We start from the raw sequence: 14,628 nt of genomic DNA on the forward strand, positions 1-14,628 counted from the left end.
AAGCCTGTGCACCACAAGAAGGAGTAGCCCCTGCTCGCCGCAACTAGAGAAAGCCCATGTGCAGCAACAAAGACCCAATGCAGCCAAAAATAAATTAATTAATTATAAAAAAAGAATGGAAAAGTTTACATTTACTACTTTTTGATACTTCCTTTGAAAGACTTGCCTTTTTTTTTGGACTGAAAAATTGTTGTTTTTTGGCTGCAATAATAACTCACATTCTGAGATACAACTAAAAGAGCATACAGATAACTCAAATACTAAAGACTTTTATGGTTATAAAAATCAGATAATGTAAATATGCAGGCACAGTCTCAATATTCTTTTCATCATTCTTTTTCTTTCCAAATCTAGAAGCTGTATAGGCTTATCACACTGTTTTTCTCGAATGTAAATATATAATGAACAAATTCACTTTGGCAGTATAGCCAAAAGGGTCCTTAAGCTATAAGCATATTTATTTCCTTTTAATTTCCAGGTTGATAGAGAGAAGGTAATATGGGTACAGCAAAGTGAGGTATGCAGTTCCAGGTAATTCCAGATGTATTCTCCACTCTTCCCTATCACTTTTGATTCAATTACAATTATTCTGAGACTTAAAGAAACATATATTTCAATGATAGTTAATTCTACTTTCTTCCTTACTTACAGATGCCAAGGTTCGTCTAACATTTGTGAGAAAAGCTACACTTCTCAAAACATGATCAAAGACCACAGTTTCACTCAGGGGAGACTAAATTAAGCATATTTTTTTTCCTCCTTAAAAATGTTAAAATACAATTTAAACTTCAGAGGCTTAAAGCAGCCCCTTCCCCAGGAATGTCTATATTTCAGCCTCTGTCTGAGGTCAGAAAGCCTTTACTTTACCAGTAGAGTTCAACATTCTCTAGGCATCAAAATCACATGCATTTAACAATACAGATACCTAATATTAAAAAAAATTAAATAAAGCAAATTTAAGAAAAGAAACCAAAAAAAAGTACAAAGGCCTAAGCCTTATCACTAGAAATTCAGATTCAAATTATCTGGTGGAGGATGGGGTAGTGGATATTTTTATCTGGAGGCTCCCTGGTGATTCTGATATAGAGCCAAGGTTGAGAAGCAGTGTGAGCAATATTTATGCCCTGGGAGATTTCTTGGTGCTCCTCAAACTCCTATACAGAATGGCATCATTGTTGGTCAGCTGGCTGATGCCTGGTTGGTGCTACTCTGGGTCCTCCTGAGTAAAATGGATGGCTGCTCAGTGAGGGGATAAATGCCCAGAGTTTCCTGTGAGGTCAATTCTGAGACTTTGCCTGCTAAAAGGTGCCGCTTATATTAACTTACTTCATATTACCTCTATTTTTCCTTCTATTAAAGCAACCAACTAGTCTTTATTGCATACTCTTGTTGCTTACTAATTATTTCAAGTTGCCTTCCCAACTAAGCTAATGATGACATTATTTTCTTTCCCCCAGCCACAGAGTAGCTTGATTGAACGACTTTATTTCAACAAGCCTTTAAAGTATTTCCTGGAGGTGAGTGTGAAGAGATGGGCAGAGAATGTTTTATCTGCGGAGAGTAAAATTGTTCCCCTACAGAGCAGAGCAAGATAAGATCACAACATAATAAAAAATGATAATTCTAGTATATTCCATTGTACTCTACAAAAGCATACATTAGTATATTTTCTTTTCCCTTTCTCAACTTAGAAAAACCAAAACCTACTATGCGCAGCATACGGCCAAAGAAACTAACTCACCCTGTGAGACGCCAGGAATACTGTGGTATTAAAATGAAAAGATAAAGTCACTAGAAGCCAGTCAAGGTAGTGTGTGCTGATTATATACTGGGGGCAAGCAAGTCCGGGTATAGTACTGTGACACAATACGTCAAACTTTCATAGACACAGATGCTGAAATACAGTTAAACTTTTCCTCTCACTCCACAGATCCTTTCTTTCCAGTTTCAGATCTCCTACTTAGACTTCAAATTATTTACGGAAAAATGCTTTATATATTATCACAATAATTCTAGCAAGTATTTAGAAGGTTCACCATAATTTATTTTCCTCCCCCAAATCAAACCACTCTTTTTAAGAATAATTACAGCCTTCATGCCAACAGATCAATGTTTCCCTCCTGATCCATACTCAAAGTCTAAACACTGGCATATCTCTCTAAGGAGCACACTTTCTAATGCAATAAAATAGGTTCTCAATTGTCCATATGATGCCCTAGGTTGAAAGAATATTCTACCTTTTCTAATGCCTCAATTATGTTATTAAAAAAAAATCAAAGTACTTCCATACAAATGAAAAAAATTATACAACAGTCTTCACTAAAACACATCCCCACGCCCTCAACCAGGGCCCCATTCTTGGAATCCTTCTATCAATAAAGCCACTTATTCACCAGCTTTTCCATTTGTACGTGACAAACTGGTCTCACTGAGGTGCAATGTTATAAATTTTGTAAACTGACAAAAATAGGTAATGCCTTTTTCAATATAAAATATTCACTTTAACTCATTAAAATGGAACCTCACAAAGTATTTCTTTTTCTATTTCTTTTATCCCTATTTCTCCTCTCACCACACATCTCTCCCCTTGGCTACGCCCCTCCCCCACCCCCCCAAAGTTCTGAACACTGTCTGGGCCCGTGAATACATTTTTTATTCATTGCACAAATGAATGATCTAAGAGCTATTAAGAAAGAAGAATGTAATCCCTGTGTAGAGAACTGGGGGGTTTCCTTGACAACAACAAAAAGACAGCAGGGAATGCCCATGTTTTCTATGAATATGCAAGAAGAGGCCTGGCCCAGCACCTGGAAAAATTTGTAAAGAATTCGTAAAAAGATCTTTTCTTTGAAACAAAATTAAATTGGTAGTTATTAAAAATCACGAGCCCAATCTTCACACATGAAAAAGAGCAGAAAGTTAATGAATTCTACGTGTAGATACTATAGAATCAATACTATAACTATATTTAAATTTTAAATAAGGGCTGCAGCTGCTTCTGATTTGCACTCAAAATGGCATCATCCTAGACAAACACAATCCATAGAAGATTAAAATTTTAACAAGCTCTTGCAGTTAAGCAGATACTATAGTATAATTATATTTGGCTCCCTGGTATAAATCATCTTGAATTTTAAGATAATTCCATTTTTAACCTATTTAGTACAAAACCGTCTAAATCTTCCTACATTTAGAAGTTCAGAATGAAATAAGTGCTGAAGCTGAGAGGGAATTAATTTGTACTAAGTCATTGCCACGTGCCAGGCACTGTGCTTGGTGTTTTCAAGTCACTTAAGGAGCGTTAAATGTGCAATGTGTCTGCCACCGTGACTGGCAAGCCCTGGAAGAGATCCTTTCTCCTTTAAGCAATCTGGTGAGTTTGTAGTATTAGCATGTATTTTTAATGATATAACAACTGAGGTCTATGGAGATCAAGCAATTTACTCAAGACCAAACAGGTCACAAATAACAATGTTGACCATGAACCCAGGTCTGTTTCCAAAGGTTCTTTCCACTACATCAACTGAGTCTTCCATGTATCCCATGGAGCAAACCAACTACTTATCCATGGTCGTTCAGAATATCACAGACAGAGTGTGCTTCAAAAATCCAGTTCTAGCGTAGTACTTAGTGTACGGCAATTATCTGACTATTTGTTGAATACGTGTATATTATATATATGTTTGGATACATACATGTGTTTATATATATATAATCATCTTTTTATTTCATAATCCCTGTGGTTTGGAAAAAAGAGTATGGGTCAGAATTTAGGAAATATTATTCTTTTTATACAATAATCACCACTACATCCATTTTACTGGCAAAAAATTCTGACAGAAAATTTGAGAAATTCCTGGGGTCCGCATTGCGGAGAATCAAAGGAGAGACTGACTCTAGATTCCCCAATTTACAGCACCTGCTTCTGTAATATTAGTGATTCAAATTTCACTTGAATTAAGATATCATAAACCTATAGATCACCGTTTAAAACGTGCAGCCCACTCTTTAAAAAGTAGTTTTCTGTCATTTAACTTTACAAGTGTGTAACTCTGAACCGTGATACTTCATAGGGATGTATTTTGAAAAGTTCAATGTATTTAACTTACAGAAGACACTATCTTTATCAAACAGTATCAATCATTAAAAAACAGAAAAATGTGAGAACAATCCCTCCTGAGGAAGTTGCCTGAATATCTCTGGTATCCATGAATCTGTATAGGTTTCTAGGTGAATCCTAACAAGGCATTCATCTTCTGAAGGAGGGACGCCCACTCTGTCATCCCAGCCCTATCTGGAAAAATGCCTGATTGTACTTGGGGCTCCTTAGCCCCACTGGTGAGCCTCTGTTGGGAAGCAATTGGCTAATAACCAGTTTCTGGTAATTTATTTTTGATCTACCCCTCCAACAAGGACTAACTTATATATCTTCCTCCTCATGAACTATTCTCTGAATCCCCTGCCTTCATTGATTCCTTCTTTGCTGACCTCATCTGCCATTCACAATTAGTACCTCATACCAAGTGCGTAATTATGTGTTTCTGTACTGCAATTATATTTGATTGTGTTAATACTGGCTCCCCAAAATGCACTTAAAATCCTTGGGAGCAGGGACTATGGTTTATGTTTATTTTGTGCCCCTTTTAATTCTGTTAAAGAACAAGGTATGTTGTAGCTTTACCTGAAGAGACCCCTTGATTGACTGCACTCTGCTGGAAGACAGTGTATGCCTTTCTCTAGAGGTCACTGCCAATAAGAACTAAGTGGTATCTGCCTTTGGTTAACGCCCTACCTCAGTAGTAGTTTTGATAATAGCAACTTATAATTGCAAATGCCATTTTCAGAAAGAATAGACATTGGTTCACGTTAGGAAGAAGACAACAAGTTCCTTGTAGCTATCTATGGAACATCTCTTTTATTAGTAAAACTCAACCTGTGAGAAATACAATTTCAATTTCTTAAATTTTTCCTTGAGATTAGTGGGTTAATAAAATATTTATAGAGCACTTAAAAATTTGAGAGTCGGGCTTCCCTGGTGGTTCAGTGGTTAAGAATCCGCCTGCCAATGCAGGGGACACGGGTTCGAGCCCTGGTCTGGGAAGATCCCACATGCTGCGGAGCAACTAAGCCCGTGCGCCACAACTACTGAGCCTGCACTCTAGAGCTCGAGAGCCACAACTACTGAGCCCGCGAGCCACAACTACTGAAGCCTGCGCACCTAGAGCCCGTGCTCCGCAACAAGAGAAGCCACCGCAATGAGAAGCCTGCGCACCGCAACAAAGAGTAGCCCCTGCTCGCGGCAACTAGAGAAAGCTCGGGTGCAGCAACAAAGACCCAACACAGCCAAAAATAAATTAAATAAAATAAACTTTTTTTAAAAAAAGCTTTAAAAAATTCAGACTCTATGTATGTTTGTATGTGTGTCTCTATGGGACCGTATGTGTTATACATACAAAATATTTCACTTAGAAGGACTTTGTAAAAAGGTAACTTTTGGTCTGTAGTGCAGTGTTAAGCTCATTAATAATTTAGAAACATTAAGGTCAATTCTGTTTTTCCTACTATAGAAGCGAAAGGAAGATAGACAGTCTCTTCTTTTTTCACTATTTGACTAATAGAAGAACTCAATCCTTTTCTAGACAGCCAAGAAGAAATGGGGGAAGCCATCCTAATTCCCTGCAGAAAAAAATGTGCTTCTCTGGAAGGGAGCCACAGCTGGAGCCCAGCAAAGGGAACCACTCAAATGTGCAGGCACCCGCCCCATCCATCCACTTTCAGGGAAGTGCTCCAAAATTCTGCAGGAGAGAAACAGCCCAGAATCAGAGCTACTGATTTCAGCATGCTGTTCTCTTGCCATAGCAGGTATCTGAATAGCATACACAGTGTCCCATATTAGCAGCAAACTAAATATAAGCCATCTGCTTTAAAACCAATAGAATGCCAGCGAGAAGCCAGTCTTTCCAGAGTCTATGTTCTTTCAGAAATTGATGGACAGGCTGGCACCTGAGCCAATAGAGTCATTATTCCTGTGAGTTCATCAGGGGAGAGAATTGCCTCACTGCAAAAATGCTCCAAGGAGCGCCAAGACATAGACCAGTGCCAAAGTGTCAGACCCAGTGTGCCTCCGTTTGCCCATCTGCGATACTTTCCCTACTTGCCTCACAAATTATCTCTGAGGTTTAAACATGATAAAATATGTAAAAAGTGGTCTGAAAGTATCAAGCTCTAAGTGTGTGCTTGATGACTTTGCTCTGCACATACTCTGACATGTAATTATCTATGATTTTGATTACACATAGTTATCAATAAGATTGAAGCTAGATTTGCTTAATTTATTTTATACGGGATCATACAGAGTTATTCAAAGGTAAAAGTTAATAAATGTGTATCATTATAGTGATAGATGGATAATTAGGCCAATTTAGAAAATGTTTTTACTTAAAAAAATCAATTCATTCAGGAATTAAATGTTGCTGCTTATTTTGAATTACCTACATGTTATCATTCTCTTTCTAGCTGTGTTCTGAGGTACATGTTACTTTAGAAACTGTCACTGGGGGTGAGGGAGAGGTCCCAAGAAAGTGGACCTCCTGATACCCTCCTCAAACACTAACCGGAACAGCCACTCTTTTTATCTACTCAAAATATAGAGGCCCTGAATAACATTTTATTTGAAGAAAGGAATCTGATCCTGTAATTAAAACTCTGAAAATAATTTTCCTACATAATAAATTCTATAAAAATGAAAAATGTGATTTTAAAAAATTATATGAGGCTATCTTGGGCTAATATTACCTTTTAAAACATGACGACCGTACAATCAATGGTATAAATATCGGCGTTTACCCAGATATCCCCTGTTCTCAGAACTAACGTCCCTTATTCTTTACCCTCTCCTCAACAGCATCATATTCAGAAAATAAATCTTTATCTCTATATACATTTCTCAAGTGTACAAACAAAAATGCAGATGGGATTAATCATATGGGAATTATTTCTGAATGATGTCAGCAATAAAATACCATAATTCTCAACAAGGAAACAGAGTAAAATGAACTCTAATTTAGAGGCCAAAATTATTCTTCTCAAAATCTCATTAATCTTTAATGCCATTTCATTAATAATTTTATCAATATTTAATATATATTTACCATTTTAGTTTAATATTGGCTTAATACCTGTCTTACACTTAGATTTGGATAGATATACATTATAAAACTAGCAGAAAGGAACACTTGGCAAGAAAATAATAACAAGCAGGCCTGAGAAATAGTATGTAGTATACACTTGTTTAAAACTTGTTTAAAAAAACTAATAAGCCACCTATTTTAAGGTTATAACCATGAACATTTGCATAATAATGTTAAATTTAATATCTGTACACTTCCACATTATTCTCTGAGTTAAAGGTACAGTATATCAGTTTTTAAAAACATTCAGAATCCTGTTACACTAACTTGTGACATTTCAGATGATTTCGAGAAGCATTCTTTAAAAAAAAGGAAAAAAAGTCCAGAATTGATAAAACTCTTCCTATGCCTTTAAACTCTATAGACTTCATATATGTTCACAAAGAAAACCTTTCAATAATTTTTCAAATGCAGGTGTGCAAATTACTCCTGAAATAGACAGGAGTCATATTTCCAGTATCCCCTGAACCACTGTTAAACCCACCCTATAGCATTTTTCAGCTCATAAAAGTTTTATGAGCTGAAAAGTTCCTTCAGATTTTGTTTAACTGCTAACTACAGTTGCTCTCTAGCAATAGCACCCTAAGTTGCTATTAAGATCCACTGGAACAATTATAACATAAACATGTCCTGCATAGCATGTTTTGTTTCATAATAGTAAAATTTTTTCTAAAAAATCAAGATATATGTGAGCGGCTGAGTGCAGCAAAAAAATTATGAATGCCTTGGTTCAGTGTAGCATGCGTGGCATTTTTGCTTACTTGAATATACAGTATGTGTAGAGTTCAATTTTATGTTTATGAATAGATTTATATAAATTTGTACATGTACCAAGGATTTTCCAGTTTGGAAAAATGTGCCTTAATACATAAAAAGGTTGGTTTTCCAGGCACATATGTATTTTTCCTTATTAATGTACACCTGCCCTAAAACTCATTAATTTAACATCTGCTTTAGGGTTTGCCCTTGTCAAAATGAAAAATCCTTGAAAAATCAAATTTTTCATAGGAAACAAATGAGTATAAGTAAAGCAGTTGGATCTGAATCAACCTCATTGTCTTATCAAGACAATAAACAGTGTTTTTATTCTTAAGGAGAATGGCATGTATAAAGCACACGGAAAAGCCAGGTAGATGAGGGGGCTGGGGTGGTGGGAAAGAGAGAGAGATGGAGGGAGGGAACTAGATAGAGACATGTCCTATCCTCACCCCCAGACCCTGCACCACTCACTGGAACCCCGTGCCGAAGGAGATAACCAAGTATTCCCTTTCCACAGTTTTCTGACCCATTGTTATAAACGCTGAACGAAAATTAGTTTGAAGGGAAATCATGGTCACATGTTTTAAAAGTGGAAGAAAGAGGAGGAAACACCTAGTTGTGTTTCCCAGACCCAGCTGAATTAAGCTGACAATTCAGATAAAAATACATGCTTTGTATAAATGGTTTCTGAGTTAGGTTACTCAGACCCTCCATTTCAAGTAAGCATTTATAAACTTAGATTTTGTTTTTCCCTGATGACTGCCAATTCTTCCACGGAGATTGACTTTCACTTTTTCCATTTTGTAATTTGATCACCCTCACCTGAACGCAGTTTCCCATTTAGAAGAGTTTTTAAATGCGGTACATTTTTTTACTATTTTCTATATCATTTGATTCAATGTAGTATCTACACTAACAAGAGAGTAATCTAAATTGGGGAAAACTTCTGTATAGTTAGTCATTCAAGTATTATTTTTTTAATTCTCAAATTAAGCGTTCATAGTAATCCCTATGCTTCTCTTCAATTCTTTCTTTTTCACAGTAATATCTTCTTGTCACTTTTCCAACCCTACTAACAGGAATCCTCATTCCCACTACTAGGCAGCTCGCCTCCTCTCTCCAACTCCAGCTCCAAGAGGCGGAAGAGGAATGTAAGAGGGAAGAAATATGTTATGGTTTCCAAGAAACAGCATTATTAGCAGGAAAATAATGCTCCAATCCTGGCCTGGTTCAACGGTATTGGGAAGTGGAGATTAATGTCAATATTCTGGGAGTGTATTCTCTCCTCTACTGTTCACTGCCCCACATGAACTTTTACACTGAGAAAGTTCTGGGTGATAGAAGCCAAGTTACCATCTAACAGCACTGGAAGCCAGCTGACTTGACATTAGAGCCACCTGTGTTCCCAACAGGTGCACCCCTGAGCAGGCTAATGAGGGTAGCATCCCTCTTAAGAAAAATGACACCTTGAGGGGTATAGCCCAACATTAAGAGAGAAAACCTGCTCAAGATCATTCTTCTAGCCTGACTTCTCAGAGCCAGGTCAAGGAAAAATGAGTATTTATTCCTTTAATCCACATATTAAAACTAAAACACAGCAACTTAACTAAAATCAATGATCTTCTAAATTAAAAAAAGACAAACAAACCTGAATAGATCTACTGTATTGCATACACTATGTATTTGCAATTCAGCTTACTGAATTTAGAAGATACCGTTGACTGACCTTTAGGCAGGAATAAGTTATGTTTGTTGATAAAAATTGCAAGTATTAATCAATGTAAAGAAACAGCTTTTAAGAAATTTGCCAGAGAGATATATAAAATATTTGAACAGAATAGAAGGCACTGTGAATATTCCTAGAGATAAAATAACTAAATCATAAAATAAATAAAATTACAGCCTGGTTTTTAGGGAACAGAGGTAATGCTGACATATCCACTTTCTGAAATTATATTTGACACAATAGATGACAGCATTTCCTAGAACTGAGCTAGACTGTATTTGTTGTAAATATGTAAAGCCTCATTAAAATACCCAAAGACTACAGCTTGAAAATATATTGAACTTTCTTTAAAATAACATTTAAACTACAGACCCACATTACCCACCCTAAAAGTTGTATGATAAACCTGCAAATCATGGAAGAGAAAACCCAAAACAAACCTTTAGATGTCTTTTTATCAGCCCTAGGCATATGCAATACGGTTTTAGCTGTCCACAGTGTAAGTACTGAAGGTTAATAGTTAAAGACCAATGGAATGTTAACACAGTCTAGTACTACACTTGAGTAGTAACACATGGAAAGACACTGAAATTAAAACATTTTGTTCTGCATGTTCTGAAGTGATGTAACAGTGATGATTTGGTTATATTAGATGACAAAGCAGGGCTTCTTATGACTTTTAAAATAAAATAATATCTAACATTCTTCCAATTGTTTAACATATTCTTCCAATTCTTGTACAAATACATGAAGCTAAAACAGAATTTTTTCACACTCCAGTTATCTTCTACTGGCAGCATTTGGCATGTTGATATTTTTTTTCCAAAAGTAATTTTCAAGATAAAATGCTGGTTGCCTTGACTGGTATGTCTAGAAAGCAAAGACTTACCTGTCTTGTTTTCTCTGACCTCTATAATATAAACATTTATGTCAGGGTGGAATTTTGTCCCTGCTGAGGGTTCTGGAGTGGAAAGTGCCTGTGGTCTGAAGGCTTCTTTGCCTTCCACAGTGGGTGGTCTTGTTGGCTGTGTGGCAGAAGGAGTACTTGAAGTTGTGAAATATTCTCTATCAATATCTGTTTCTGTTTCCTTGGCTACAATATCCTCAAGGGTAGTGGGAGGAACACGAGATGTTGATTCTCCAATGATTACCATGTCACTGGTTGTTTCTTCATCAGGTTCTCTGTCAATGAGAGGCGGCTTCTCAGTGGATGCTGAAGATGTGTGAAGTCTGTCGACTGAACTGAAAACAGTAGTGATATCACTTGGAACCGTGGCTTTAACTGTTGAAAATTCTGGGAGTTCTGTGGCCTTGGGCTTTTCGAATAATCCTGAGCCTAAATCTGTATAATCTAGGGATGTTTTCTCTATTTTCTCAGTAGTGGTTTCTTCTATAAGCTGGGTAACACTGGTGCTAAAAGGTGATACAAATCCCCTTGGACTGGTACCTTCTGTTTCATATTTTTGTTCAGGCCCTGGGCTTAAAGATACCTTTGGCCCCATGCTTGGTATTAGTGTTACCACACCATCTGTTTTTGCTTTGGGCTCAGTGACAGCACCAGGTGGATAAGACATACTCTGCTCAATTTTTCCAGTTGGAGTTGTTTCTAAAACTGGGACTCCCTCAGAACCTAGCACCAATCTGTCTTCAAAGCCTGTATATGCTGACCCATTGCTCTCTTGTTCATCCAAGGATGTTGTTGTCTCCTTGGCTGTGTCAGCTGTAGAACTGGGAGGAGGAACTGGTTTCTCTGGAGTCTCTTCTTTCCATGGAAATTCTTCCTGAGTTGTTTCCTGTGCAATTTCTGTTGTTGTTCTTATAGTTTCAGGATAAATAGTAGCCTCAAAGTGAGTCTGATCAGTGACATGTATGTCTTGAGAGGGTTCACCTAGAACTTCACCTTCTGATGGAATGGAAGGTACCAACACTCCCCATTCTGTCTTGGGAATTACAGAAAGAGGAATGGTATGGGAAGTGTCTACATAAGTAGTAGGCTCCTGAGTGCTACTATAATTAAAAAATGCCGATCCTTCCACATCTGAAGTGTATGTAAATTGGGGGACAGTAGATACAGGCTTAGAGACATCCATATCTTCTCCTTCATCCAAAGCACTTCCCTCTATGGTTGCATGAACAACTTGGCCTTCCATGCTTGTGATAGGAGAAACTCTTTCTTCAGTCGTAGAATCTCTCAAAGTTGACTTTTCTGTGATGCCAATTGATGTAGTTGGCCAAAATCTGACTGTGAATTTTTTATGGTCTGTTGTGTCTTCCTCAGTAAGCTCTAATGGCTTTTGAGTACTATCTGGGATACGAGCGAACTCATCTCTTCCATCTTCAGTAAAACCTGGGATTTCTTTATCCTTTCCACTCACTCCCATAGTGGTGAGTAAGGCAGGGGGCAATTTTGGAGAGCCTGCATGTTCTGTGGACCCTAAAGGCTTTGATGCTGTATTATCTTCATCCAATGACCATTTTGATACAGTAACCACCTCCACATTTAAAGTGCTTTGAGTCAAATGCACTGTTGTAATACCCTCATCATACTTTGTGGTATCTTGATAGCCATCTGTTTCTAATCCATTTGGAGTTGTCGTAAAGTCTTTCTCCACACCTGTTGCCTCCGCCGGTACCACACTTAGCTTTGTTGTTGTCAGGGCTGGGGAATCAAAAGATTTGGTCATTCCCACTGAATACACTGTATGATGAATTTGCTCTGAAGAAGCTGTAGGGAACTTCATTCCAGAGAAGCTTTCTTCCTCTATTTTTTCTATAAATGAATCTTCGGTGATCTTTTCCTGTATTTCATCATCTGTATAAGTAACTGTTCTCATCTCTGGTCTTAGTGTTTCTGTTCTTTCTCTTCCTGTTTGTGGAGAGGGATAAATAACTGTGGATGTTCCCTCAACTAGTCTTTTATCACCAGAATAAGGAAACAATTCTACTTCAGTATGATGGTGTGATGGGAAAGGTGTGGTGGACATATACTGGTCAAGAAAATCTTCAGCTATCCTACCATTAGTTTGTTTCTCTTCCCAGTGGTCCATGGATGACCCATCACTGTTGGGCATAGTTACAGGTGAAAAAATCGTCGATGCTGAGACTGACTCCACCTCCTCTAGCTGAGTGCGGATGGTGTCTTCTGAAGTCTTTGATACTGTAATGACTTCAGGTATTTGGCTAAAGACCGAGGTACTCTGACCAGATCTAACTGTAGATGTTCTGTCTTCACCATCATCTTCTCCCAAGGTGAACCCATAGTGGCTTGTGGTCACTGATTCAGAGACTGTGCTTACTGCTTTCTTTTTAGTTTTGGATTCCGGGGTCATGGTTGTAGATAAAAATGGCGTTTCAGGTACAGTGAATTCCTTGGAAGGAATGTGCTTTGAGATTTCCATTGATGTTACCAAGGGACCCACTTCTATTTGTTCAATTTGTGTAACTGATTCTCGCATTTGTATATCTTCCTTGACACCATCCCATGAATCAGTAGCATGATGGAAGATGACAGTTGTACTTTGGGGCACTTCCTCCTTAATTTCAGATATGTCTGGCTTTCCAAGAGGTCCTGAAGCAGAAGGTGAGTAATAGTCCATATCCCAAGGCTTCTTAGTACTCTCATCAGGTGCGGGTGATTCTGTGGCTATTCTGTGTGTGATAGTTAGAGGTTGAACTGTGGCTTTCTGTTCAAAATTGGCTATATTTCCCACAGGAGGGAACTTTGTTGTAATGACAGGTAATTCAGTGATTAAAGGGACGATTGGTGTAGTTCTGTCGGGTCCCATTTGTAGTTCTTCCGATAAAGTGGGTGAGGCAGTTTCTGCAAGCGTATTCAGTTCGGTGGTTGTAGCCTCTGATATATTCTGTTTAGCTAGAAAAATAATTTCAAAGAGTTGATTAGACAAGTCACTAATAAAAAGTTGTACGTCCAGTGTGTTTGTTAAGTGCTGTTGTGTACTTTGGGGCAACCCCAAAGTGTTTTCTGATGGAGAGGAGTCTAAAAACTATACGTAAATTAATCTGAAGACAGACAATTGAACATCTAATCATCACAAATTGATCACTTGTTTTATATTGAAAGGGTTAACACTGGTTTTACCCATAGGTATGAATGACTGTTCTTGGCTAAGGGAAGTGAATACTATGTAGTTTTAAGATAAGGAGAAGTTAAACATAAATAAATAAATAAATGCAGAGTTTGTAAACAGTAGGTATGTTATTTATCAGAAACTACAGCACCAACTTGAAGTCTAGTAGGAGAACTTAGTGCTACTATTCTGGAGGCTTCTGTCTCTAGCTACATAATGTCTCTGGGGAGAGGGAGTGCCTCAGATTGCAAAACAACAAAAAAGCCACATCAAATGTACCCGAGTTACATATCAATGATTACATTGTCCATAATGTGGAGGCTTTCATAAAAACAGGATATTAACACCACTATTCACTTGATCCCCGGTGTTGGACATTTGTCTTCATATTCCTTTCAAATCTGCAGAGTAGCCTTGTTTATAATAAATAATAAAATGCCTCTGGCCGAGGCTGCTTGGCATTTGTTGTAGTTCTATATCTTGCTCTATGTTCTACACATTATGTTTGTAACTCTTAAGGGTCTTAGTTCCAGCCTTACTTTTAGCAGGAAATGCAAACATAGAACAGGAAGTAAAGTACCCACATGATATATTTTAGCTCTGTAATTACAAATCACTGGAAACAACCCTGAGCATCAGAAAGAATGGGCTCAGGCAATATAAAGTAACATGTCATCATAAAATGCTACATTATAATGCCTCCAGATTTACAGAGAATGGCCTGGCCTGTTTAAAGAAATTTAAGTTGTGTATAAAAGTGACAGTGTTGTAGATAAGATTCCATCTCAACATAAAGAAAATGCAGCAGCTTAGCACATAAAGATTTTGTTATTCTTTTTTTTAAATTCAGATTTTCAAAAATCAA

General features: G+C 37.4%; 1 protein-coding gene across 4 annotated transcripts in view; it reads right to left on the reverse strand.

The window, feature by feature from the left end:
• Positions 1-14,628, reverse strand: part of VCAN (versican) — a gene marked incomplete at both ends in the record, with an annotated part of 100,571 nt that overhangs the window by 50,037 nt on the left and 35,906 nt on the right. For 2 of the 4 annotated variants that reach the window (XM_082836358.1, XM_082836356.1), the window contains one exon: positions 10,565-13,546. The exons of the other annotated variants lie outside the window; for them this stretch is intronic. In XM_082836358.1, coding sequence (XP_082692484.1) covers positions 10,565-13,546 — 2,982 coding nt within the window. The remainder of the gene's footprint in view (positions 1-10,564; positions 13,547-14,628) is intronic. 4 annotated transcript variants of the gene reach the window in all.

The sequence above is a fragment of the Leucopleurus acutus genome (genome assembly GCF_964270905.1).
Source record: "Leucopleurus acutus genome assembly, chromosome: 3".
NCBI classification, from domain to species: Eukaryota; Metazoa; Chordata; class Mammalia; order Artiodactyla; family Delphinidae; genus Leucopleurus; species Leucopleurus acutus.